The 23,106-nt window shown below is 42.6% G+C and overlaps 2 protein-coding genes across 2 annotated transcripts in view; one reads left to right on the forward strand and one right to left on the reverse strand.

The window, feature by feature from the left end:
• The window catches only part of LOC103195433 (ankyrin repeat and KH domain-containing protein 1), a 173,635-nt gene extending 156,952 nt beyond the window's left edge, over positions 1-16,683 (forward strand). Inside the window, exons 28-35 of the mRNA XM_042780711.1 lie at positions 623-772; positions 924-2,536; positions 5,201-5,377; positions 6,430-6,630; positions 7,173-7,348; positions 7,956-8,120; positions 11,350-11,459; positions 16,509-16,683. Coding sequence (XP_042636645.1) covers positions 623-772; positions 924-2,536; positions 5,201-5,377; positions 6,430-6,630; positions 7,173-7,348; positions 7,956-8,120; positions 11,350-11,459; positions 16,509-16,683 — 2,767 coding nt within the window. The remainder of the gene's footprint in view (positions 1-622; positions 773-923; positions 2,537-5,200; positions 5,378-6,429; positions 6,631-7,172; positions 7,349-7,955; positions 8,121-11,349; positions 11,460-16,508) is intronic.
• Positions 16,684-18,282: 1,599 nt separating this feature from the next.
• SRA1 (steroid receptor RNA activator 1) lies at positions 18,283-22,874 on the reverse strand. The gene is made up of 5 exons (XM_007938996.2): positions 22,820-22,874; positions 22,570-22,695; positions 19,489-19,694; positions 18,619-18,727; positions 18,283-18,494 (listed from the first exon to the last, which is right to left on the reverse strand). The coding sequence occupies exons 1-5, from the start codon at positions 22,842-22,844 to the stop codon at positions 18,283-18,285; spliced, it is 678 nt and encodes a 225-aa protein (XP_007937187.1). The 5' UTR covers positions 22,845-22,874.
• Between the last annotated feature and the right edge of the window lie 232 nt (positions 22,875-23,106).

Genomic DNA, 23,106 nt, shown 5'->3' on the forward strand with positions numbered 1-23,106 from the left:
TCAGGAAGAATGCTCAGTCTCTCTCCCAGCCCACCGTCCCTCAGCCAACAGTCTCTCACAGTCTCTTTCCCAGCAGTGCTGGTCCCTCAGTGTCTCACTCAGCAATGCATGTCTCTTGCGTCTCTTTCCCAGCAACGCGTGTCTCAGGAGCCCGTGTCTCTTTCAACAGCAGGTCTTCCTCAACCAGCAGTCAGAGAGTTCTGCCTCTAGAAGGCCTCCTTTTGAGCTTGGCAGAGTGGCCAAACTAGCCAATCATAGCATCAGAACTCTAAGCACCTGAGAGAGAGCCTCCCATAACATTGCGTTGTGCCACTCCCAACAGAAATTACCCAGGTGGATAACATTTACAATCAGGAGCTCCTCAGTTGCTCATTCCACCACTGAGTTTACAATGACTTATGGGTAGAAAAGCCATTCTAAGTAATTTACTACACTGCACTAAATTAAGTTCAGTAAGATAAGAGAAATCAGTGTCTATTTTAAAAATGTTTAATAATTTTGTCTTCAAGGTCTGAGAAATATTATTCTACACATATCCATCAACATACTTACTAAAGCATCCTTTTAAGTAAAGACCATTACTCTGGATTTCATAAACTCATGTGTAGTCTTCATTTTATAGGTCAAAAAAGTTGTCTGTTCCAGCCTCAGTGGTGTCCAGGATAATGGGAAGAGGAGGATGTAATATCACTGCGATACAAGATGTTACTGGTGCCCATATTGACGTGGATAAACAAAAAGATAAGAATGGCGAGAGAATGATCACAATAAGGTAATTATGAAAGATGTATGTGCTAGTTCCGTGTGGAGATTTTTATGAAAAGCTTAGTTTTGTTGGGTATGGTACAGTCAAGAATTTTATTTGATGATCAGTAAATTATTACCTGGTTTTTATATTTTTGATCATTTTTTTCTTTCCCCAGGGGTGGTACAGAATCAACAAGGTATGCAGTTCAGCTTATCAATGCACTTATTCAAGATCCTGCTAAGGAATTGGAAGACTTAATACCTAAAAATCACATCAGAACACCTGCCAGCACCAAATCCATTCATGCAAATTTCTCATCTGGAGTAGGCACCACAGCAGCTTCCAATAAGAATGCATTTCCCTTGAGTGCTCCAACTCTTGTAACTTCACAAGCGACAACATTATCTACGTTCCAGCCCACTAATAAACTTAATAAGAACGTTCCAACAAATGTACGTTCTTCTTTCCCAGTTTCTTTACCCTTAGCTTATTCCCACCCTCATTTTGCTCTACTGGCTGCTCAGACTATGCAACAGATTCGTCATCCTCGCTTACCTATGGCTCAGTTTGGAGGAACCTTTTCACCCTCTCCTAACACTTGGGGACCATTCCCTGTAAGACCTGTGAATCCTGGCAACACAAATAGCTCTCCAAAGCATAATAATACAGGCCGTCTACCTAACCAGAACGGGACTGTTTTATCCTCAGAGTCTGCTGGCCTAACTACTGCCAGTTGTCCTATCACTGTCTCGTCTGTAGTTGCTGCCAGTCAGCAACTGTGTGTGACTAGTACCCGGACTCCTTCATCAGTTAGGAAGCAACTCTTTGCCTGTGTGCCTAAGACAAGTCCTCCAGCAACAGTGATTTCTTCTGTGACAAGCACTTGTAGTTCCCTGCCTTCTGTCTCCTCTGCACCTGTCACTAGTGGGCAAGTTCCCACCACGTTTCTGCCTGCAAGTACTCCTCAAGCACAGCTTTCTTCACAAAAGATGGAGTCTTTTTCTGCTGTGCCAGCCCCCAAAGAAAAGATGTCCACACAGGACCAGCCCATGGCAAACCTGTGTACCCCATCGTCAACTGCAAATAGTTGCAGTAGCTCTGCCAGCAACACCCCAGGAGCTCCAGAAACTCACTCATCCAGTAGTCCTACTCCTCCCTCCAATAACACACAGGAAGAGGCACAGCCATCCATTGTGTCTGATTTAAGTCCTATGTCAATGCCTTTTGCATCTAACTCAGAACCTGCTTCATTGACTTTGACATCACCCAGATTGGTTGCTGCTGATAATCAGGACACCAATAATGTACCTCAATTAGCTGTACCAGCACCTCGAGTTTCTCATCGAATGCAGCCCAGAGGTTCTTTTTACTCAGTGGTTCCAAATGCAAATATACACCAAGATCCCCAGTCTATTTTTGTTACAAATCCAGTTCCTTTAACACCACCTCAAGGCCCACCAGCTGCAGTGCAGCTTTCTTCAGCTATGAACATTATGAATGGTTCTCAGATGCATATTAACCCAGCAAATAAATCTTTGCCACCTACGTTTGGCCCAGCCACACTTTTCAATCACTTCAGTAGTCTTTTTGATAGCAATCAGGTGCCAGCTAACCAGGGCTGGGGAGATGGTCCACTGTCCTCACGAGTTGCTGCAGATGCTTCGTTTACTGTTCAGTCAGCGTACCTAGGTAACTCTGTACTTGGACACTTAGAAAACGTGCACTCTGACAACTCCAAAGCACCTGGCTTCAGACCACCTTCCCAGAGAGTTTCTACTAGTCCTGTTGGTAAGTTATAACGTTGTTACAGCTCAGTTTGGGTCTCTAACAGAATAATATGATCCAAAATGTTTACTTTTCATCTAACACTGCATGATCTTAAAGAAATGAGTGTGTGTCATAAAGAAAGATCCTTTAATGATTGTTGATTGCATGTACAAAAAAGCAGGGATTGAATCACTCATATATAATTAGCTGTATCATATGTCTACTCCTCATAGTGAGGAGGTTATATACACTGTGTTAGTTCATTTTCTTGGAATTGGTGTAAGATGATTTTAACAAAAAAAACAACTCATGGGATGCTTCAAGCATTCCAAATTTGCAGTGTTAGGACTTTTAAAAAAAAAAAAATCATCGTAATTGTTCACATTTCTCAGATTTTAAAAATCTGAGTTGTAAATGTGTTTAGGGATCAGTCCATAGTTTACATTCCTTATTTTCAGTCTTGGCTACTCAAACTAATTAGTAAATGATGTTGTTTAATAGTACTATATATTATCTACATTATATGCAGCTATTTGAAGAGATCCAGTCTTTTGTGGGCTCTTATATAGAAAATAAGAATTTAAAAAACAAAAAACTTAGATTCAGCTGTTGGTTCCTTAAAATTAGAAATTAGCTGCTGAGGCGTTGTGGGAAAATGCAGATAGATTTGAGGCTAGTATTGGCTTAGAGATATTTGGAAAGCTGGAATCTGTTTTCCAGAGTTTAAGAGCTGAGTTTAGTTGATCTGCACTATTCTGGATATCAAATTAGAAATGTAACTGACCTAGAATGTGGGGGAGGGGGGTGGGGGCTAAGAAGCACTGTAACAACTTAGTATTTCTTTTCCAGTTGGAAAACTACCCATAGTTCATGCTGCTCTTTCACTAATTATAATCTTGTCTGTATTATTTAAAACTTGTGAGAGTTTATGGATGTGGTGTACGGTCTTAGCTTTCATTTCAGGTATGTTTTTATTTACCTGTCTTTTCAGAAAAACATACCTGCTGAATCATCTTTTAAATGGAAATACTAGCCATCTATAGTCCAAAATATTCTCCAGGGTTTTTTCCTTATTTTCTATAGACAGACATCTTTTTTAACTTCATTTTGGAGAAACTAGTAGAGGTTTTCAACAACCCCACAGTAAAGGAAGAGCTCATTGCCAGTGCTCAGGTTGTGATAGAAAGCATCAATCCTTGGTGTTCCTTCTGGCGTCTAGGATTGATAAACTTGATAGCATTTCTTAACTGCTTGTGTGGTTTCTTTTGTTGATGCTCTTCTTTCATAGATATAGTTTACTCCTGGTTTCAGGTAAGGAGTAGTAATACTTGAGAAGATGGGAAAAGATATAGAGAAATTGGGACCTTCATATATTGCTTGTGTGAATGGAAAATGGTATATGACTGCTTGGCAGTTCCTTAAAAAGTTAAACAGAGTTACCATTTAATCTAGAAATTCCATGCCTAGATACACCCAAGAGAAATAAAAACAAGTGTCTGTTCAAAAACTGGTACACATGGTAACATTATTCCTAATAGCTACAAAGTGGAAACAACCCAGATGTCTATCAGCTAATCAATGAATAAACAAAATGTGATTTATCTATATAAGAGAATATTATTTATCACTAAAAAGAAATGAAGTATTGATTCATGCTATAACATGAATGAACCTTAAAAACATTTTGCTAAGTGAAGACGTCAGTTACAGAGACCATATGATGATTCCATTCACATAATATGTCCATAATCAGTCTATACAGACTGAAAGTATATTACTGGTTATTTAGAGGTGGGGATATGAGGGGTTAAGGAGGAATGGTGAGTGACAGCTAATGGGTTGCTTTTAAGGGAAGACAAAACTGTTCTAAAATTGATTGTGATGATGGTTGCATCATGCTGTGGATATGCTAAAAAACATTGAATTGTATACTTGAAATGAGTGAATTATATGGTATGTGAATCATATCTCAAAGCTGTTTTCAAACCGTTTGAAAACAAGGCCTGCTTGAGAGAATTTTAACATCTTTTTAATGTTGGTATTAACTACTTTTTCCTGAAATCACGTGTAATCTTTTTCTAGACCCTTGTCCCCTTTCCCTAATACACTCTCCAGAGAAAGCAATGGAATTTGAGAAGACTGCTAAATTCATTTTTACACAAACTAGATAGAAACTTTGATATATGTTGCAATTGATTTTTTTTTATCAGATAGGATGCTGAAATTATCCTAAGTTTAATATTTAATAGTATGTTTTTTTCCTTCTGAATGACATATTTGTATACTTTTATTACTTGTTGTCCATAGGAAATGAATATAGTTTTATAGATAAAAAGGTGTACTTTGAGATTTCCCTAAAAAGTAAAGCAGAAGGTAGTGATCTAGAGACCACTTAGTCACGACATGCTCTCATTTCATGCCCACTTCAGTGAAAGCTTTGAGATTTATCTAGAATTTTATTCCAGAAGACTGCCATTGGGTTCACTTCTCCAAATCTAGTGGTATTCTTCTGGAATGCAAGGAAAAAAATGGATTTGGGACATGCATTATCACATAGTAGATTCTCCTTGCTGTGATCTACAAAAATAAATTCTATGCTTTCTTCTTTTCAAAAAATTAAGAAACCTTGGACTTTGAATTTTAAAGCCTTGGCTAATTAGATGTCTTGTCCCTGTTTTATTTCAGGATTGCCATCCATTGACCCATCAGGAAGCTCCCCATCTTCCTCTTCTACTCCTCTGACAAGTTTTTCCAGCATACCAGGAACACGGGTTTTCCTGCAAGGGCCAGCTCCTGTTGGGACACCTAGTTTCAACAGACAACATTTTTCTCCCCATCCTTGGACAAGCGCCTCAAACTCATGTAGGAATCTTGGGGGAACTCTTCCCAAAGAGTGTTGAATAAATTATTAAACTATTTGTTTGAGGAAACACTGGAACTTGAGTAAATGAAATGGTATACAGAGGTTTATATTGTAGTCATTGCAAAAATTGTCAGTCATTTGTAGGACAGGAAACTTAACAACCAGCATCAAATTATTCTTCCAATTCAGAAATGTTTTCATTGGGACTTGAATCAAGAAAAGAGGTACTATAAGTAGTTTTACAAATGGATCTTTGGGTGACAGTATTGTGAAATAGTTTATTAAATCTGAATAGAAGTTGATTTATGTATATGGTCAGTTTGATATGATTTCATATTTATTTTACATTTTGGAAAATGAATTATTATTCAAAAGTAAAAGAATTCATTTTTTCTGACTTATTTATTTCAGTATTTAGAACAGATAAAAGTTATCTAACATTAAACAAGATTTTATTTTAATGAGCATCATGAGGAAGTTGTGAGTATTGGCCTTTTTGACAAGGAAGACCAACCAAATTATGTGACAGCTGCATTAAGAAACAAAGTCATGAATTGAAACCTTGTTCACATTTGACTATCTTCCTTGTGATGGAGAAAAGGACTGTAGAAATGGAAGAAATCTAGCAAGGATAGCGGTTCATCAGCTGTTTAGCAGACAGTATGCTGGGTACTATGCAAACGCTGCCACATTTAAGTTATGTTGAAATGTGATAATGTACATTGAGAAGATTAATTAGAATAAATATTGAGGCCATCTTTCTTCCTCACCTTGTTCAGTTCAGTTGGGAAAAATTTTTTTGACTGTTTGTACTTATAGACAGAAGTAGCCTAGAATAATGTTTATAGAAAGTATTTCTTTTTATTAGAGTGATCCTATAAAATGAGGTTTTTCTTTACAGAACCTATGTTACGGAATAGGTCTTTCCAGTAAGGTTTCTCATATTCTTATAATTAATTTTTATGTGTAATAAAACAATAGAGAAATATTTTGCCACCAGGTGACTCTCCTATTCCATCTGTTTCTTCGGGATCATCTTCACCTCTTTCAGCCACTTCTGCACCACCAACATTGGGCCAACCAAAAGGAGGCAATGCCAGTCAGGATCGAAAGATACCTCCCCCCATTGGAACAGAGAGACTAGCCCGGATTCGGCAAGGAGGGTCTGTTGCCCAAGCGCCTGTGGGGACCAGTTTTGTCGCTCCTGTTGGACACAGTGGTATCTGGTCATTTGGTGTCAACGCTATGTCAGGTATAGTTACTTGACCTTTGTTTGGAGGAATATCTCAAGTAAATTTTGGCATTTTGCTGTTAAAATGTTCTTTAAAAGCAAACATGCAATAAAATCTAGTTTCTATACTTTATACTCAATCAGGGAGAGGTGTTTATAGGTTTGAAGAATTCATCCCAGTCTCAGAGTCTGGAATGGTAGTTGAGGTGATAATAGCATCCATAATAATTATAGAATTGATCAGAAGTAAAAGATTCAAAGCATGCCTCCTTTCGCTCTTAAACTTTCTAATTTAGAATAGGATAGTCATTTGAGTTCTTTCAGAGAACACTTAATCTTTTGAAGGACAAGGTAGAATGTTTGGACTATTCAGAGGACTTCACCCAAGTTTTCCAGGGACTTGTTTGTTTGTTTGTTTGTTTGAAAAGACTGTGATGAATGTACCCTCACGATACATGAGGAATGATTTTGATAAAATTTAGTATGAAAAATGAATCAACTGGTTATATTTTATTGGTTTATCCAAATAAGTATCAAACTCTGTTCTCAATTATTCTTTTCAGAAGGCTTATCAGGTTGGTCACAGTCTGTGATAGGGAACCATCCAATGCATCAACAATTATCAGACCCAAGCACATTCTCTCAGCACCAACCATTGGAGAGAGATGGTTCTGGAATGGTAGCACCCTCTAACATTTTTCATCAGCCTATGGCAAGCGGTTTTGTGGATTTTTCTAAAGTGAGTTGACAAGCATTTTAATTTGTTTGACTGTGCAGTCACATGTTAAGGAACAGCTTGTATTGACATGATTCTCCCTTTTGGTATAACTAGTTTGTTTCCATGACTTTGCCAGGTCCTTTATCCAATTTCAAGAATGGGTTGTGTTGTCAACAGTAGCTTTTCCTTATACCATCTTGAATTCATCCCCACTCCCTGCAAAAAACAATAGGAACTTGGGTTCTGCTGCTACAGCTTTCAGGAAGGGCTCTCTGTCCCTCTCAAAAGTTGGCCATGAGGTCTCTGAGGCCTTCTGCACTGAGACCTTTCTGACTGCCATAAAGCTAGATGTTGGCTACAAGTTTAATGAGAACATTAGGATATTATTTGTGCTCTTCAAATATGGGAAATTTCCCAAAAATTTAATGATGGATTTGTTTTTTGTTTGTTTCTCATCAAAAAGCTTTGCTGATGCAGATGACTAGTTTTTATTTCTCAACACTGTACTGTGCTGTACTTATATGATCCTGGAATTCTTTGAACAAAGGGAAAGGAGAAAGATCTAAGCTGGTATGGAATCATCATTTATAAGTACTTCATGATTAAACTAACCTTTCTGCCTTTTTAGGGTCTGCCAATTTCCATGTATGGAGGCACCATAATACCCTCTCATCCTCAACTTGCTGACGTTCCAGGAGGCCCTCTGTTTAATGGACTTCATAACCCAGATCCTGCTTGGAACCCTATGATAAAAGTTATCCAAAATTCAACTGAATGCACTGATGCCCAGCAGGTAAAAGGGGCTTAGTGTGCCCTCTCACTCTTTTAATTTTTTCCAGATTTGTCATGTCATTCCTTTAATTCTGTGGGTAGTGCAAGTTCTGAGTATCAGAAATGATATGTGACCACTTAATCTAAGTTTTTCAGTATGAAGGTGATGGTACTAAACCTTTTATTTCATGTATGTGTATTCTTTCTAGGCAGAAACAGTGAATTGCCATTGCATTTATATATTTATTTTGTAAATGTCTAAAGATTCCTAATTAGAAATTCCAATTTTTCCTCCCCCTTTTCAGATTTGGCCTGGCACGTGGGCACCACATATTGGAAACATGCATCTCAAATATGTCAACTAAGTTAGAAGGTCTTTACTATTTAGCCTTGTTTGAGAAACCTATGACCTTGGAAGAACTCTGGGGATTTTTTTTTTTTTTAAATGTGCCTAACTAAGACATTTTCTCTGAGGCTTTAGCAATGGAAACTTGATTGCCCATTGTATAAGAACAAATTGATTTTCCTATCCACCTGATTATGTTTTCTGGTTAGTTTGGCCATTTTGAGCTTAAGATCAGATGAATTTAGTGCTTTTGGCTAAACATACTGAATGCTACTTATATGCAGAAGAGAATTACATGATTACATGTTTCAACCTTTTAGGGCAGTAAATACATGTATAATTGTTTACATACTTAAAAGGAAAAAATTGAGTAAATTTCTTGTCATATAGTGGCTCTACTTAATGTAGCCTGTATTAATGTGAAATATCTACCAGAATATTCAATAAAAAGATGAACAGTGTTTAGAAGTGGGGTGTGATCCTTTCAGTGGTCATGCAGGTACCACCCAGTTCACAATCATATTGAACCAGGTTGATAATACTATATTTGTAACAGGCTTCTCACTTATTACACTTTAGAGTCCAGTCTTAGACTGTCTTGAAAAAGTACTTTTAAGACTAGTTATCTGTTTGTTGTATGTTAAACATTCCTTGTTGTCTTCATTATCTTACATATAAGAAAGTTTCAGACTTCCTCAGTGTGGTCTACCTGACTTTAGCAGGTAGGCCACGGATTGATTTAGCTCTTTATAGTTCATGTGTGAGTCAATAAGAACAATAGGATTTTAAATAAGATGACATTGAACAAACTAGGGACACCCAAATCATCAATTCGGGTTCCTTTTGTGCTTTTATCTAAAAGATTTGTTCAGTTAAAAGTTTTATTTGAGTTGGGACATACAAAGGGGTGACTTGTGTAGGTAATTCTATCGTGTCATTGAATTCAGCTGAGTAATATTTTGAAGTATGTGATTAATTCTGGGCTTACTTCCATGGCCCCAAGTATGAAGAACTTTTATATTGAACAAGCTAAACACAAGAACATGGGGATGGGTTGCATTGGCCAAACAATAGGCTATGCCAAGACTCTGATGCAATAGAGAAGGAAATATTATTCCACTGACAAGAGCAGTAATCAACTTATTCATGTGTTTTAATATAGTCCAATTTCCTGGTCTTATGTATAAAACCAAAAAACCAGACCCACTGCCATCAAGTCAATTCTGATAATAGCAACCCCCATCAGGTTTCCTAGGCTGTAAATCTTTACGGAAGTAGATTGCCTTGTCTTCCTCCTATAAAGCAGCTTGTGGGTTTGAACTCCCCTACATTTTGGTTAGCAGCCCAATGCCTATAGGCCATCTAAATAAATAAATAAAATGTTTGGGGCTGATAGAGAAACCAGAACACATATTAAGGCACAAGAGCATGCACAGAAAAAGTGTGGTAGCTAGGGGCAGAACCATAGAGGCAGCACTTGTCTACTCTTATGCCAATAGAGATTCTCAGTCTTCTCTGCCCCAGTCCTAAAGCCAGTACCTGAGGAGACACAACATGTTTGTTCTGTGATAGTTCCCTTGTCTTGCATATAATCTTACTTATGAGAGAACTTCCTTATGCTCGTTTATTATTTTCTACTTTGAAATGATTTGGAAAGTATCACTGGTATCAAAGCTTCTACCTTTGTAGTGCTTGATAATCACATCAAATATTCTCAAGAGACCCTGATCACATTAAAGAGACAAAAGACCCCTCAGATCACCTATGTATCTTGATGGTCCCATTTACCACCAACAAAAAATCATCCAGTATTAGTAGAATGAATGAAACTGCTCTTGATGAACTGCACTAGTGAGAAATATTATTAAACAAACTATTCAATGGAACAAAAGGCGAGTTTTGTTCTATCTTAACTATCTACACTACATCTGGAATTTTTGGAGGAGCCCCTAAACCTATATTCTGCACCTTGAGAACAATAAAATGAGAAACTTTATCTCAGGACCTAGAATCCATGAGATGAGAAGGAGGCAATTATGAAAAAACTCTAGGAGGATTAGGAAGAAACAGGAGCTGTGCAGTTGGGAGTTCTTTAGGATACCCCTCTCCCTTGTCCTTAACCAGCACTGCCTTCCTTTCTTTCTGACTATTTGGATCCCCTAGCATACTCCCCACCCCATTTCGTCTGCTACAATCTCATCTTCCTCTACCTGCCTCTTCCTGGCATTACTTTACTGCTATTTGCCAACCTGAATGTTGGATAAAACCTAGCTCAGGTAAGAATTTAATTACTTTAAAAATATACAAGGGATCTGGGAGGGGAGGCAGTCATGGGTACAGTGGAATACGAGTCAGAAGTCTAAGTTCTGTTTTCATTTCTGCCACTTGAAAACTGTATGACCTTAGTCAAGTCACTTCACCTTTCTGAGCTTGATTTTCTTCATCTAAAAACAAAATTGAACTTAAATGAACTCAAAAGAGACCTCTTAACCCTAACATAGATTTTCTTTTTTTTCTTGTGAATGAGAATATAAGGTCCAAGAAGAGTGGAAGTTATTAGAATATCTTCAGTGCTGAGGTCTGAAACCCCTAACATGGATTCTGACATGGAATCAAAAGCCTGCTGTGGGGCCAGTATTAATTTTGAGATTTTAGTTGTGGCAGAAGAAAACCCTTCACATCCATAGTGAGCCCTCAAATCATTAAGAAACATCCTGCTGAGGCATAGCTCAAACCCCATGACAATAGTAACTCTTTCAAGGAATAAAACTGTATTGTCAAGATTTTTTGATCCACTTATTTCAAGTAATGTTCAATGTAATAAAATTCTACCATCAATAAAACTACTGTTTTAAGACCCTATAAACCTATTGTGGCTACAGTGTGCTGACTTGCCCTTTTATAGGCCAGTCTGCTTCCTTCAGTCCCTGCTCTCAAAGGGGAAATCCCATCACCTCAGCTAACCAGACCAAAGAAGAGAGTTGGACAGCCAATGGTGGCCTCTCCTAACCTGAGGTAAGAAATCTTAGGACTTGGAACTGCTGTTTCCATCTGTATATAGATTTTGATCAAATCCTCCCAAACCTCAAAACTAGTGCATGAGGGAACCATCCTCACATTGAAATTAGCTTATGGAAAGGGAAATGCTGGTATTATAGTTTCAAATCAAACAACAGAGTACTCTAGTATATGTGGTTCTGTCCCACTGTTTAAGACCTTTGGACCACATTGTAAACCCAGGAAAAGGCAAACAAGCCTGTAGGAAAACAACTTCTGAATATCTTGTTCTCTGACTAGCCCTAGATCTCTTCTTCCTAGAAGTATGTCTGGTTGTGACATCTTCCTAGTTGACCTTGTCCTGGGGTAAGGAGTTCTGATAATACTGCATTTTCTATTCATGCTCAAAAATCTGTCATCATTTGCCTACTGGTAAAGGCAAGTTCCTTCATCTTTAATATCTCCTGTTGGAAATGAGTCAGAGAACAGTGGTTTTAATCACCCAAAACAAGTGTATTAGGACTACCTCCAGTATAGGGCAGGAATATGGGCTTTGAGACATAACTTGGAAAACAGGATGATGAAACAAAAGATATAATTGCAAATTTATTTTGTAATTACTTTTCACCTCCTATTTTACCTTGATGGTATTGATATGAGCACAAAGCAATTTTCCCTGGTAACAGAGACCTTACAGGTATTCATTCCCTCATAGGTTTCTCCCAACATAATACTCAACTGGAAATAACCCTCTGCCTTGTATCTCTCTTCCTGATTTCCTTCATTGTGCCTAGTAGTTTTTCATCTCTCATACTTTTGTCACGTTATCAACAGGGACCAGTCCCTGGAGAAGGATATCATGCTTGGTAGAGGGTCAGTGCAAAAGGGGAAGACCCTGAACGAGATCAGTGGCTGCAACAGTGGGCTCAGCTATAGCAGTAATTGTGCAGATGGCACAGGACTGGGCGGTGTTTTGTTGTGTTATTCATAGGGTCGCTGTGAGTCAGAGCTTACTTGATGGCATCTAACAATATCCCTTCACCTGAATCAAGGGTTCTCAATCATGGCTACCCTCAGAGAATAATCTGGAGAGCTTTAAAATAATAATAATAATAAAATACAAGAGCCAAGCCTACCTCAGACCAGTTAAATCAGATCTCTGTAGGTGGGGCCCATGCATAGGTATTATTTTAAAACTTCCCATGGTCTAATGGGTAATTAGTATTGACTCTCTGACTTGAATGCTTTTTGTAAATGGATAAGGAATCTGACTTTCTCTCTAAAGCCAGATATTTGTTCTCTAGATCTCCAGCCCTTATAGCATATAGTGTTTCAAGAAAAATTAGCTGCATGCAGTAGTAACTGAGGATGTTGTTTTGTGGCAGAAATTAATAAAAGGAAGTTCTCACTTTCACACTGATCCTTGAAATTCTTTGACACTGTTCTCTCCCACTTCTCTGAGTGGTCTTCCTCAATCTCTTTTGGTGACTCCTCTTACTCCATGGGCTCAAGCATAGCGATGAGTGTGAAGATGGCACAGGACCAGGCAGTGTTTTGTTCTGCTGCACACAGGGTCACTATGAGTTGGAACCAACTTGACAGCGACTAACAACTTACTCCATCCAACCTTTAAATAAATACCAATGTGTACAGGCTGCTTCTTGCACTGGATCTTGCCCTTAGGTGATCTCATCCCACACTCTTGAATTTAACGCCACCCAAATCTGTATCATTAGCCCAGACTTTTCCCCTAAGCTTCAGGACAAGTAGATCTAGCTCTTCACTGTGCTGCTCCATTTGAGCATTCCACACACACTATACATTCCCCAATATAACATGTGCCCCTTCTCTTGTTTTCCGTGTTATATTAGATGGTACTACTAATCACCAACACTCTGAAGCCAGAAAATTGGAAATTATCCTAGTTTATCCTCCCTCTCTCTCATCCCACACCTTATCCTTCCTCTTCTGTGTATCTAGATCCCATCCACTTCTCCCCATTCCCATAGCCACTGCCTTTTTGCCTAACCCATTTCATAGCTGTAGTCCCCACCTTCAGTCTCACAGACCTTCACCCCATCTCTACTCTCTGCATGGGACTAATTACCTTGCTTAACGGCTGAATCATCATAGATGGCTCTCCACAATTTATTCCCAAGCCTTACCCTCCAGCACCTCAAGACACTTCATTTAGGCATGTACCACTTCGTAAGAGGCTCAAAAGCCTTTTGGAACGATTATATATACCCTTGCTTGAAGTGTGAGCCAAGGACCTAAAGAATCTGCACCACTGGGAGCTTATTGAAAGTCTAGATCTCAGGCCCCACCCAAGACATACTATGTCAGAATCTTCATTTTAACAAGTTCTCCAGGTAATTCATATATATATTAAAGATTGAGAAGCAATAGGTTATAAAATACAATTACTGTTATTTTTTTTAATGAGTGAGGAAGTTAGGGGTAAAGGACTGTTTGATGAAGTCAGAGCTAAGGTGGTGGTTATATGCCATCGAGTTGATTTGGACTTACCCAGTGACCCTATATGACAGACTAGAACTGTCCCATAGGGTTTACTAGGCTATAATCTTTATGGATTCAGATCACCAAGTGTTTTTCTCCCAAGGAATGGCTGTTTTGCCAGCCTTTAGTTTTCCCACTGAACCTTTAAGCATAGCACCACCAGTACTCCTTAGAGCTGAGGTGATAAATACATACAGTCAAGCGGTTCATTTTGAAGGGGCTGGGGAGGGGCTAGGGAGCTCCGGTGGCCTAGTGCCTAAGGCATTTGACTGCTAACCGCAAGACTGGCGGTTCAAACCCACCAGCCACTGCTTGGAAGGAAGATTGGGCAACCTACTTCCATAGAGATACCACCTCGAAACCCAAGGAGGGGTCACTGTAATTCAAATCGACTCAACAGCAATAGTTTGGTTTTGGTGTCTGGGGAGAGGCTGAGGGGCAATATTAATTTTGAGAAAGCCAGAGGACAACTGAATCAGTTTGAGATTACCAGAGTATGTACATATTGAGTACTTTTTCACCACCCCTCTTCTGCCTCTCTTCATATCATTGTGCCTACATCAAAAAATCTTAATTTCCAAAGCCAGACTCTCTGACCTTCCAGGCCCTTGTCATCAGCTCCCCTTTCATTGCTTTCCTGAGAACATCTGGCTATGGCAGAGAGCTCAAAGGGCAGACCTCCTCTCTACCCAGCTGTAGCCTCTGCTGTTCCCCCAACCTTTACTCATCCTTTAATTTGTCCAGGTATCACTTCTTCCAGAAAGCCCATCCTCTCTCCAGACCTTCTCCTTAAGCTGTGCACCAGGCCATCAAGGCACTTTTTACCTGGTATTGTAGTTGTTTATGGAAGGCAGTACACACAGCTGTATTGAAGGGCACAGGCTCTGGAATCAGATATACCCAGGTAGGAAGCTCCCTGACCTACATTATGTGTGAGTTAACTTCTCTGGGCTTTAGTTTCCTCAGCTACAAAATTGAGTAATAGTGGTGCCTTACTGTCCAAAGCTGATGTGAGAAATGGGTGAGTTAATACGTGGCCAATACCGTCCGCCTTACCTCACCTGCCCTTGGTGCCCAGTAGTAAACAGTAAACAGCTGAGTTGCTGCAGGGCTCAAGAGCTCATCCACCGGTGGTGGGCTAGGAGGAAGAGGAGGCCTGTGCGGGGCCTGGGACTCATGCTAGCTTTCCCCTGCCAAGGGCCTGTTCCCCCCGCGGGTGGGGCGGGGCCGTCGGGCTGAGTGACGGCGGGCGGCCCGCCCCGGGCGTGACGTCGCCCTGGTGTTGTTGCTTGGGGCTGCACGTGGTCGGCGGAGTCCGCCTTAGACCCAGAGCTGCGCTTCGCCCCACATCTTCAGGACAATCCGCTTGCCTTCCTGTTCTTCCTCTCGCTATGTCCACGTCCACAAGCTGCCCGATTCCCGGGGGCCGAGACCGGTTGCCAGACTGCTACAGCACCACGCCAGGGGGCACGCTATACTCCACTACACCGGGAGGTCAGCGGGCCGGGGTCCACAGGCAGTGGGCAGGCTAGCTCCACAGTACTCCTGCGGGGCGGGGGCGGAGGCGGGAAGGTGCAGGCCTCGGAACTAGCCCGTAAGTCACTGCATGTAGTTTTAGGGGAGGCGGTTCGCAGCCGAGGCCCGGTTCCCTAAAACTTTGAAGTGATGCTACAAGGCTTTGAGCCTTGCTTCCGGGTCAATCTGGGCTGTAACCCCTCTGTGGCCTGGGTTCTGGACACCTTGCTTATCCACCAGTCCCTCGCGACGTTGCCGTCTGGGAGTAGGAACCGCGTCCCCAGCAGAGAGAGTATGGCTTTAGCGGGAAGTAACATCTTGCAAAGCGGGGGCAGGGGCTGGTTGGCGGCTGTTGGGTTGGGCGAGCAGCCTGGGATCACGAGCTCCTGCTGGGCTTTTGACCCAGGATTCCTGCCACGTGGAGACGGAGGGGAGGGGTGGGAACTGGGCAGGGCCCTTTAAGGGCCAAGTATTGCTGGGTTGGGCTGGGCCATATAGGGCTTGGGAGGGGTCAAGGTGAGAACAGTATGTCCCTGTTTTATGGGAAAGCCCATGTTCCGGAAACACAGCTCTCCCCACCCCCTCTAGAGCACAGGTGGCAGCACTCGATAACCTTCATATCTGCTATTTGGCTTCCTGATCCAACTGAGACTGGAGGCTTATACTCCACCTTGTGAACCAAAGCAAGGTAGTCCTAGAGGCAGCAGAGTGGTAGAGGAGCAGCCTTAAGGCCCTGAACTCCCAAGTTTGGTGCCCCTCCTATAGCTAAGACCTGAAGCTACCCTAAACCTAAAGCCCCTGCCTGGGGCAGGTGGAATACCCCACTTGCTTTATGGTACACAATCCTACATCGGTTAGGCTGATAAACCTTTTAAGTGATGGGAAGGCTAGTCAGCCAAGATCCTGGCTGGGACGGAAAGCAGACTTTTCATGCACAGGGAAATGTGACTCTTGGATCCCTAAAAGGCCTGAGGCCCCAACCAGCTCTTTCCCCAAGTTCCTGCCTCTTACCTGAGCCCCTACTCTTGACAGGCACCAGGATCACCTACGACCGAAAGTTCCTGCTGGAGTGCAAGAACTCACCCATTGCCCGGACACCTCCCTGCTGCCTCCCTCAGATTCCCGGGGTCACAACTCCAACAGCACCACGCTCCAAGCTGGAGGAGCTAAAGGAGCAGAAGGAGACAGAGGAAGAGATACCCGGTAAGGAAAGCAGGACCTAAAACTAAGAAATTACTCTGCTAAGCAGAATGGGAATTTAATTTCAAAAGGGCTTTCTGCACTGACCCTAAACCTGGAAATTTTGCACGCAGCCCTGCAACTTGTCCTCTTCTCTCCCCAGATGATGCACAGTTTGAAATGGACATCTGATCCAGTACAGATGACCTGGTGTGTGGAATTATAGAGGGATCCCTCACGCCGCTGCTGCCACCACTTCTTCCTGGGGTATCCAAAGGCCAGCTGGCCTCATCTAATCTGGAAGGGAGTGGCCTGTTGGTTCTGGGCCTCCCTTATTTTTGAGGCAGCTAGATCAGAGATAGGAGTGAGTACCTTGTCAAGCCCCTATCTCTACTTCCTCTTTGGTCTGTAGGGCCCCACCCCACCCCACCCCCTCCAGCCTTCCTTGCTCAGGAGCTAGGATTTGGGGATGGAGTATGTCACCTTCCGGCTGCTTAGTAAACATTCAAAGAAATATCTTGGCTCTAGTGTTATCATCAATGCTGATCTTCCCACATCAGCCACACAGCTTCTCCCTTTGAAGGGCTCCAGCAAGCCTGGTTAGGATCAGAAGCTCCATTCCTAGCTCACAATGAGCCCATTTCCAGCAGCAGTTGGAGCCTGAAGGAGGCTACAGAAGCCAACAAACCATAAACAGCAACAGCCTGACCCCTGCCAACAAACCATAAACAGCAACAGCCTGACCCCCTGCCAAGGGCTGTTCCCATCTTTCCAGGAAATCAGTATTCCTAGAACCAGGCCTCCACAGCAGCCTTTCCTCAGTTAGAAAAGATGGTAGTATCCAACTCCAGCCATTGCTAGTCTTTTTCTATTCTCCCTAGGCCTTCTCTATTCTCCACCTACAAGTACCAGTCCTCTATTCCTACACTGAAAACCTGTATGTTTCCTTCTCATGGCATGATACCCACCTGGGACCTCTCTGGTTCCTGCCAGCCAGATCTGTTGCTCAGGTTAAGAGAGACCATACAGTCCAAAGTGAACCCTAAAGTAAAAAAAAACTGGACCTCATTTTTTCTCCTTCAGTTAATATACCAGGAACCCTGTTGTCTGGTTCTAAATATTGTAACACCTCTATACCCCAAGGGCAATGCAGTGCAAACAGGGCAGTCTCTCCTTCCTTTTCTCCCTGTGCTGAGCCTCTGTTCTCATGCTGAACTGATCAAAGACAGGCCTGCTCAGTTACTAAGGGATGTGCTTTTCAGTCAAATTTTGGGGAAAGCAGCAGGCAGCAATCATACCCAACAGAGCTCTTCATGATGAATGGAGGTAAGAGAACAGAGATTTTCAAGGAGCTGGGCAGTTAAGGACACCAGAGGGGACCAGTTTTGTATAGGAAGGGCTTACTACTCCTACCCAGGGCCCACCATTGAGATCTTTTTATTGAAATGCATATGCTCTGGGTGACAAGTGGCCTCCCTGTGGCCTGTGTGGGACCTCTTCCCCCAGAGATAGGTCACATCACAGATCCCAATGGAGCAGACAGTCTCCCTGGTGGTAAGAGGGAGCCAAGTGAGAGAAGGCCAAGGCATTGGAGATGGTGTGAGACAAATCCAGAGAACCCACAGGATTATAGAGCCCCAAGGAAGCCTGGTACAGTCTGGCTTTCTTCAGTTGTAGCTGCAGATTTCTCTTCAGTGGCTTCCTCCTCTGAAGACAAAGTCTTCTTTTCTGCAATTAATCTCTTAATTCCCACCATCCACTGACTGACCTCAGTCACATGGTCGACCATGAGTGAGCGGTGGATGTCGTCTGCTGCATCCCACTGGTGACTTAAAAGCTCTGAGGAAAGATTAGGGCTAAGTAAGCTGCCTGGGGCAAAAAAGGCAGCTCACCTCCCCTCCCAGTCACCCAAAAGCTCAGCACCTGTTCCAGCTCGGCCAACAATGGCAGGACCTACCCATACCTTGCACCAGTAGAGCCATCCTCTTCTTTACAGGCATTGACAGCTTCCCTCCAGCCCACTGTTCCTGCAGCAGTGCCAGGCGTCGGCTGATGTCATCACATACCTGTTTCTGAGAGAGAACACCCTTCTCCAAGTCAGTGCTGCCTGCCCAACAAGGGGAGGAGAAAGGCAGCATCACATAGGAAGCACTAGCGCTCTGGCACAGGAACTTTATACTTAGTCCTTATGGCTCTGGTTCTTTACACAAAAGTCAACAGCCCCTCTGAGGATCTGAGGAAACCTATGGATTTCTCCCTAAGAAAAATGCATGTATGGCTGGAATTTTAAATTTTCTGGAGCTTCTCAAACCCTCAACAGGTTCACCCTGTGGTGTCACTTTATAAAAAAGGAAACTTAGGACCAAAGAGGTGATATAACCATGCTACTTCCCTCTGAAGACATCTCAGATCCATTGCCTTCAGAGAATTTACTTATGAATTCAGTATAAATATAGATAAAAGAGGATTTCCCTCTCCCTCCTTTATTGGGTTGATATAGAAATTCCCTGAGCAGAAAATCAGCAGAGTCTACCCTGGAAATAACAAAAAGTATACAAAAAGTCTACTCTAGAGATACAAAAAATCAGGCTGTTACAGTCACAATGGGACTTAAATTCAACTTGTTCCCATAAGCCTCTTCTACTGCCTGGTGTTGGTGTTCAAAAGTCCCACAAACCCTCCTTAAATCCTGGGTTTGTCAAAAATGGGGTAAGAGCCATGGCCCATAAGGTCAGAGTGTCTACCTTTGGGAGCTATACTGCATGCAGCTGTCAGTGGGAGTCCTCCCCACCACCACATGGTGTACCAGGGTCAGAGGCCCCACTGAGCTTACCCTCACTTTCCCACGGCAGTCTTCCAATGCCTGTTCCAAAGGTCTCAGCACATCCTCTAGCAGAGTCTCAGACTCAATGACTGGGGAGCTTGTAGGCTCCACACTATAGGTAGAACAACTTCCTTTAGGTGGGGGCCTGGGAGCCTTATTTGAAGGAGGTGGAAGTCCCGTTGCAGGGGGCCCAGGAGTAGTCTCTGAGGCAGGGACTGAAAAGGTGTAAAGCAGGATCAAGCAACACAGCTTAAAGGGGTAAGAAGCTCAACTCTAAATTCATCCTAAAGTAGACAATACAAGTATATGTTATTTGCTACAAAGATATAAAATGGTGATGTGACAGACCAAATATTCAGGGGAGGCTTTCTGAGGTGACATATATGTTTCTCCCAGCTCACCAAGTGTGTGACCTGTACTAAGATACTAACCTCTGAGCTTGGTTTCCTCTTTTGTAAAACAGAGATAAGCTTATAGCACAATTCCACAGGGTTACTGTAAGGATTAAGTAAGAATATAGGGTATAGTTCCTAGATTAATGTGTAGCAAAAAGTGTCCACATAGTCTCAACTATAAAGTTGAGAACTAATGGATAAGGTAGATGCAGCCATGAAGAATTGAAAGAATAGTGTGCTAGGCAGAAGGAACTCTAAGGACAGCACCCAAGAAGCAGGGAAGGTCTTGACTTACGTAAGGAACAGAAATGAAGCCTGTGTGGTTGGAAATTATTAACACCTAGGTATCTGTCCTCACTACTCCAGAGACTGCTCTTGTTAAAGGATACCAGTGATTGCTATGTTGTCAAATTTGGTGGTCTTTTATATCTTACTTCTCAACCTTTATCATAACTGGTTCATCATTTTACTCTCCTATGGTGGTGTAGGGAGCTCTGGTAGTGTAGTGCCTAAGGCACTTGACTGCTAACCAGAAGGCTGGCGGTTCAAACCCACCAGCCACTCCTCGGAAGGAAGATGGGGCAATCTACTTCCATAGTGATCCTGCCTCGGAAACCCAAGGAGGGGGCGCTATGAGTCGGGTCCGACTCGACGGCATATAACAACAACAAATGGTGGTGTAGTGCCCAAGGCATATGACCACTAACCAAAAGGTTGGTTGTTCAAACTCATCAGCCACTCCACTGAAAGACTAGGCAATCTACTTCCATAAAGATTTACCACCTTGGAAACCCAAAGGGGGTCGCTAAGAGTTGGAATTGACTTGATAGTTTGATTTTGGTTTATTTGTCTTTTACTTCTTTGCCCATTCCTCAGTTTCCTTTGCTCACGTCTACTCTACTCTCTCTAAGTAGCTTCATTCAAGCCCATTGATATCCAATACTATCTATATGATGGTAACTCATTTCTGTAATTCTGGCCTAGATCTCTTCCCAAAGTGGCAGCCCAAACATAATTTGGCCAAACAGAAAGGTTGGTTTCCCCCTTCCCACAAAACCTCTTCATCACTCAGTCTACCCATATCAATGAATGCCAGCAACTTCTTCAAGCCAAACATTTAAAGGTTAGCCTTGATTCCACTTTCCCTCACTTCCTAACATATTCCAATTCTTACCACCCCCACCCACAACTCCCATCCTTGTCCAAGCCATCATCAAATATTGCCTACATTACCACAGTGGTCTCTTGGTTTGTCTACTTCCCTAACTTCTGTTTTCCACATGGCAGACATTGACCTTTTTAAGATGTAAATCAGTCAGTGGTTCTCAACCTGCTGAGATTTTGTCCCCACTGGACATTTGGCAAAATCTGGAGATATTTTTAGCTATCACAACTTCCGGAGGGAACTGCTACTGGCATCTACTGAGGCCAGGTTTGCTGCTAAACTTTCTGTAGTGCACAAGACAGTCTCCACAACAATGAATTACGTGGTCCAAAATGTCAATAGTACAGAAGTTAAGAGACGCTGGTGTTTACATCATTGTTTTGTGGTGGAAAAGTATGAGAAGAATGGAAGGGGTACTGAAAAGAGCCAATTCTGAGCTCATTTTGGCAGGGCACAAACCCCCTTTGCCTAGGAAATCCTCAGAAGGAAAATGACCCTCTAAATTTTTCAAAGACTTTCAAATTTACCTAAATTAAAATACAAACTTCTCATCTTGGTTTACAAAATCCACTCAGCTCTAATGTTGTGTCCCAGACCTTATCTCACTCTTTCCTAGCCCACTATGCTCTTGCCACATTGGTATTTTTTCAATCTCTGAAACTGCCAGACTTGTTCTCATCTCAGGGTCTTTGCCCTGTTTCCTGTGGAATACTCTCACACTTGATTTTTTGTGTGGCTAGCTTTTAATCAGCGAAAAAGGGTTAGACCTTCAACAAGATGGACTGATAACAGTGGCTGCAAGGGTGGGCTCAAGCATAGCAACAATTATGAGGATGGTGCAGGACTGGGTAGTGTTTCATTCTGTTGTACACAAGGTTGCTATGAGTCAGGATTAATTAGACAGGAACTAACAACTACATAATTAATCATATAATTCAGATTTCAGCTTAAATGTCAACCGTAGGACTTTAATTACCCAGTCACTATCATATCATCCTGTTTCATTTCTCTGCATAACACTTACCACTATTTCATTTGTCTGTATCCAACACTGGAGTGTGCGTTCCGTGAAAGTAGAAACCCTTGGTCTTGTTCACTATTGTCTACCCTCAGACGTTGCCTGGCTCGTAATAGGTGCTCATTAGACATACTGATTAAATGAATGAGTGAATGACACGTCGAGTCTGAGACGCTTATCATATATATCCAAGTGAAGATACAGAATAGACAAAACAGACATATTGTGAAGTTCTGGAAGAGGCCCAGATTCGACATAAAAATTTGAAATAAAAACTATATTTAAAGCCATAAGTCTAGAGTAGATGACTTAAAATGGTCCTATATAGTGTCTTTTGAAACCAACACACCAGTTACTGCCGTTGCCATTGGAGAACAGACTTGGAAAACGGCCTTTCCTGAGCCCCTTTTGGGAGCCTCCACCCACTCTCCCCCCAGAAACTGGAGGAGAGAAAAGTCCCTCCCAATAGGCTTATCCGCGACACTTCCCAGCCCCAACGAGTCTCCACGCACCTCTGGGGGATCCATCCTGGGAAGCGGCGACCCTTTTAGTGAGCGGCGTGCGCTTGGACCCCACAGCCTGGGTCTGCAGCCCGTAAGAAAACTGCGGCGGGTCGTTCCAGCCGCGCTCCTTGTTGCCTGAGAAAGAGAGGGGACGTGTGAAGCGAAACAAGAGCTCCAGCGGGCTACGCTGGGGTTAGGGGAGTCGGAGGCTCTGCACCCCGCACTGTAACGGCCCCCAGCCCACCGACAGCTCTCTCACCCGGCTTCACGTACAGCTCCGCCATCTCCACTTCCGCACGGCCAGCGGGGCAGTACGTCACTTCCGGGGCGGCCGCACACCCAAGCCACTCTGGACGCATCCCGGGCTAGGTAAAGTGCTGGGGCCGACGGGATCCTCGGAAGTCCGGCAGTTACACTGAAACGCGGGAACAGCTATGGGACTCTGCGCCATCCAGCTAAGCAGTTCGAAATTTCTGCTTTGTCGGAGCCCCGGTCTCAAGTGGGACCGTTTTCAAGGAGCCAGCGCTGTAGGAATCTTGGTTCTCT

This window comes from Orycteropus afer, unplaced genomic scaffold, assembly GCF_000298275.1.
Source record: "Orycteropus afer afer isolate SDZICR_OR568_19922 unplaced genomic scaffold, OryAfe1.0 scaffold00056, whole genome shotgun sequence".
NCBI lineage: Eukaryota > Metazoa > Chordata > Mammalia > Tubulidentata > Orycteropodidae > Orycteropus > Orycteropus afer.

Coding starts and splice junctions, on each gene's coding strand:
- SRA1 (XM_007938996.2), bottom strand. CDS start 22,844: ATGGCGGAGCTGTACGTGAAGCCGG. Junction 22,696..22,819: donor GGAGCTGTACGTGAAGCCGG/GTGAGAGAGCTG, acceptor TCTCTTTCTCAG/GCAACAAGGAGCGCGGCTGG. Junction 19,695..22,569: donor CCAGGATGGATCCCCCAGAG/GTGCGTGGAGAC, acceptor ACACCTTTTCAG/TCCCTGCCTCAGAGACTACT.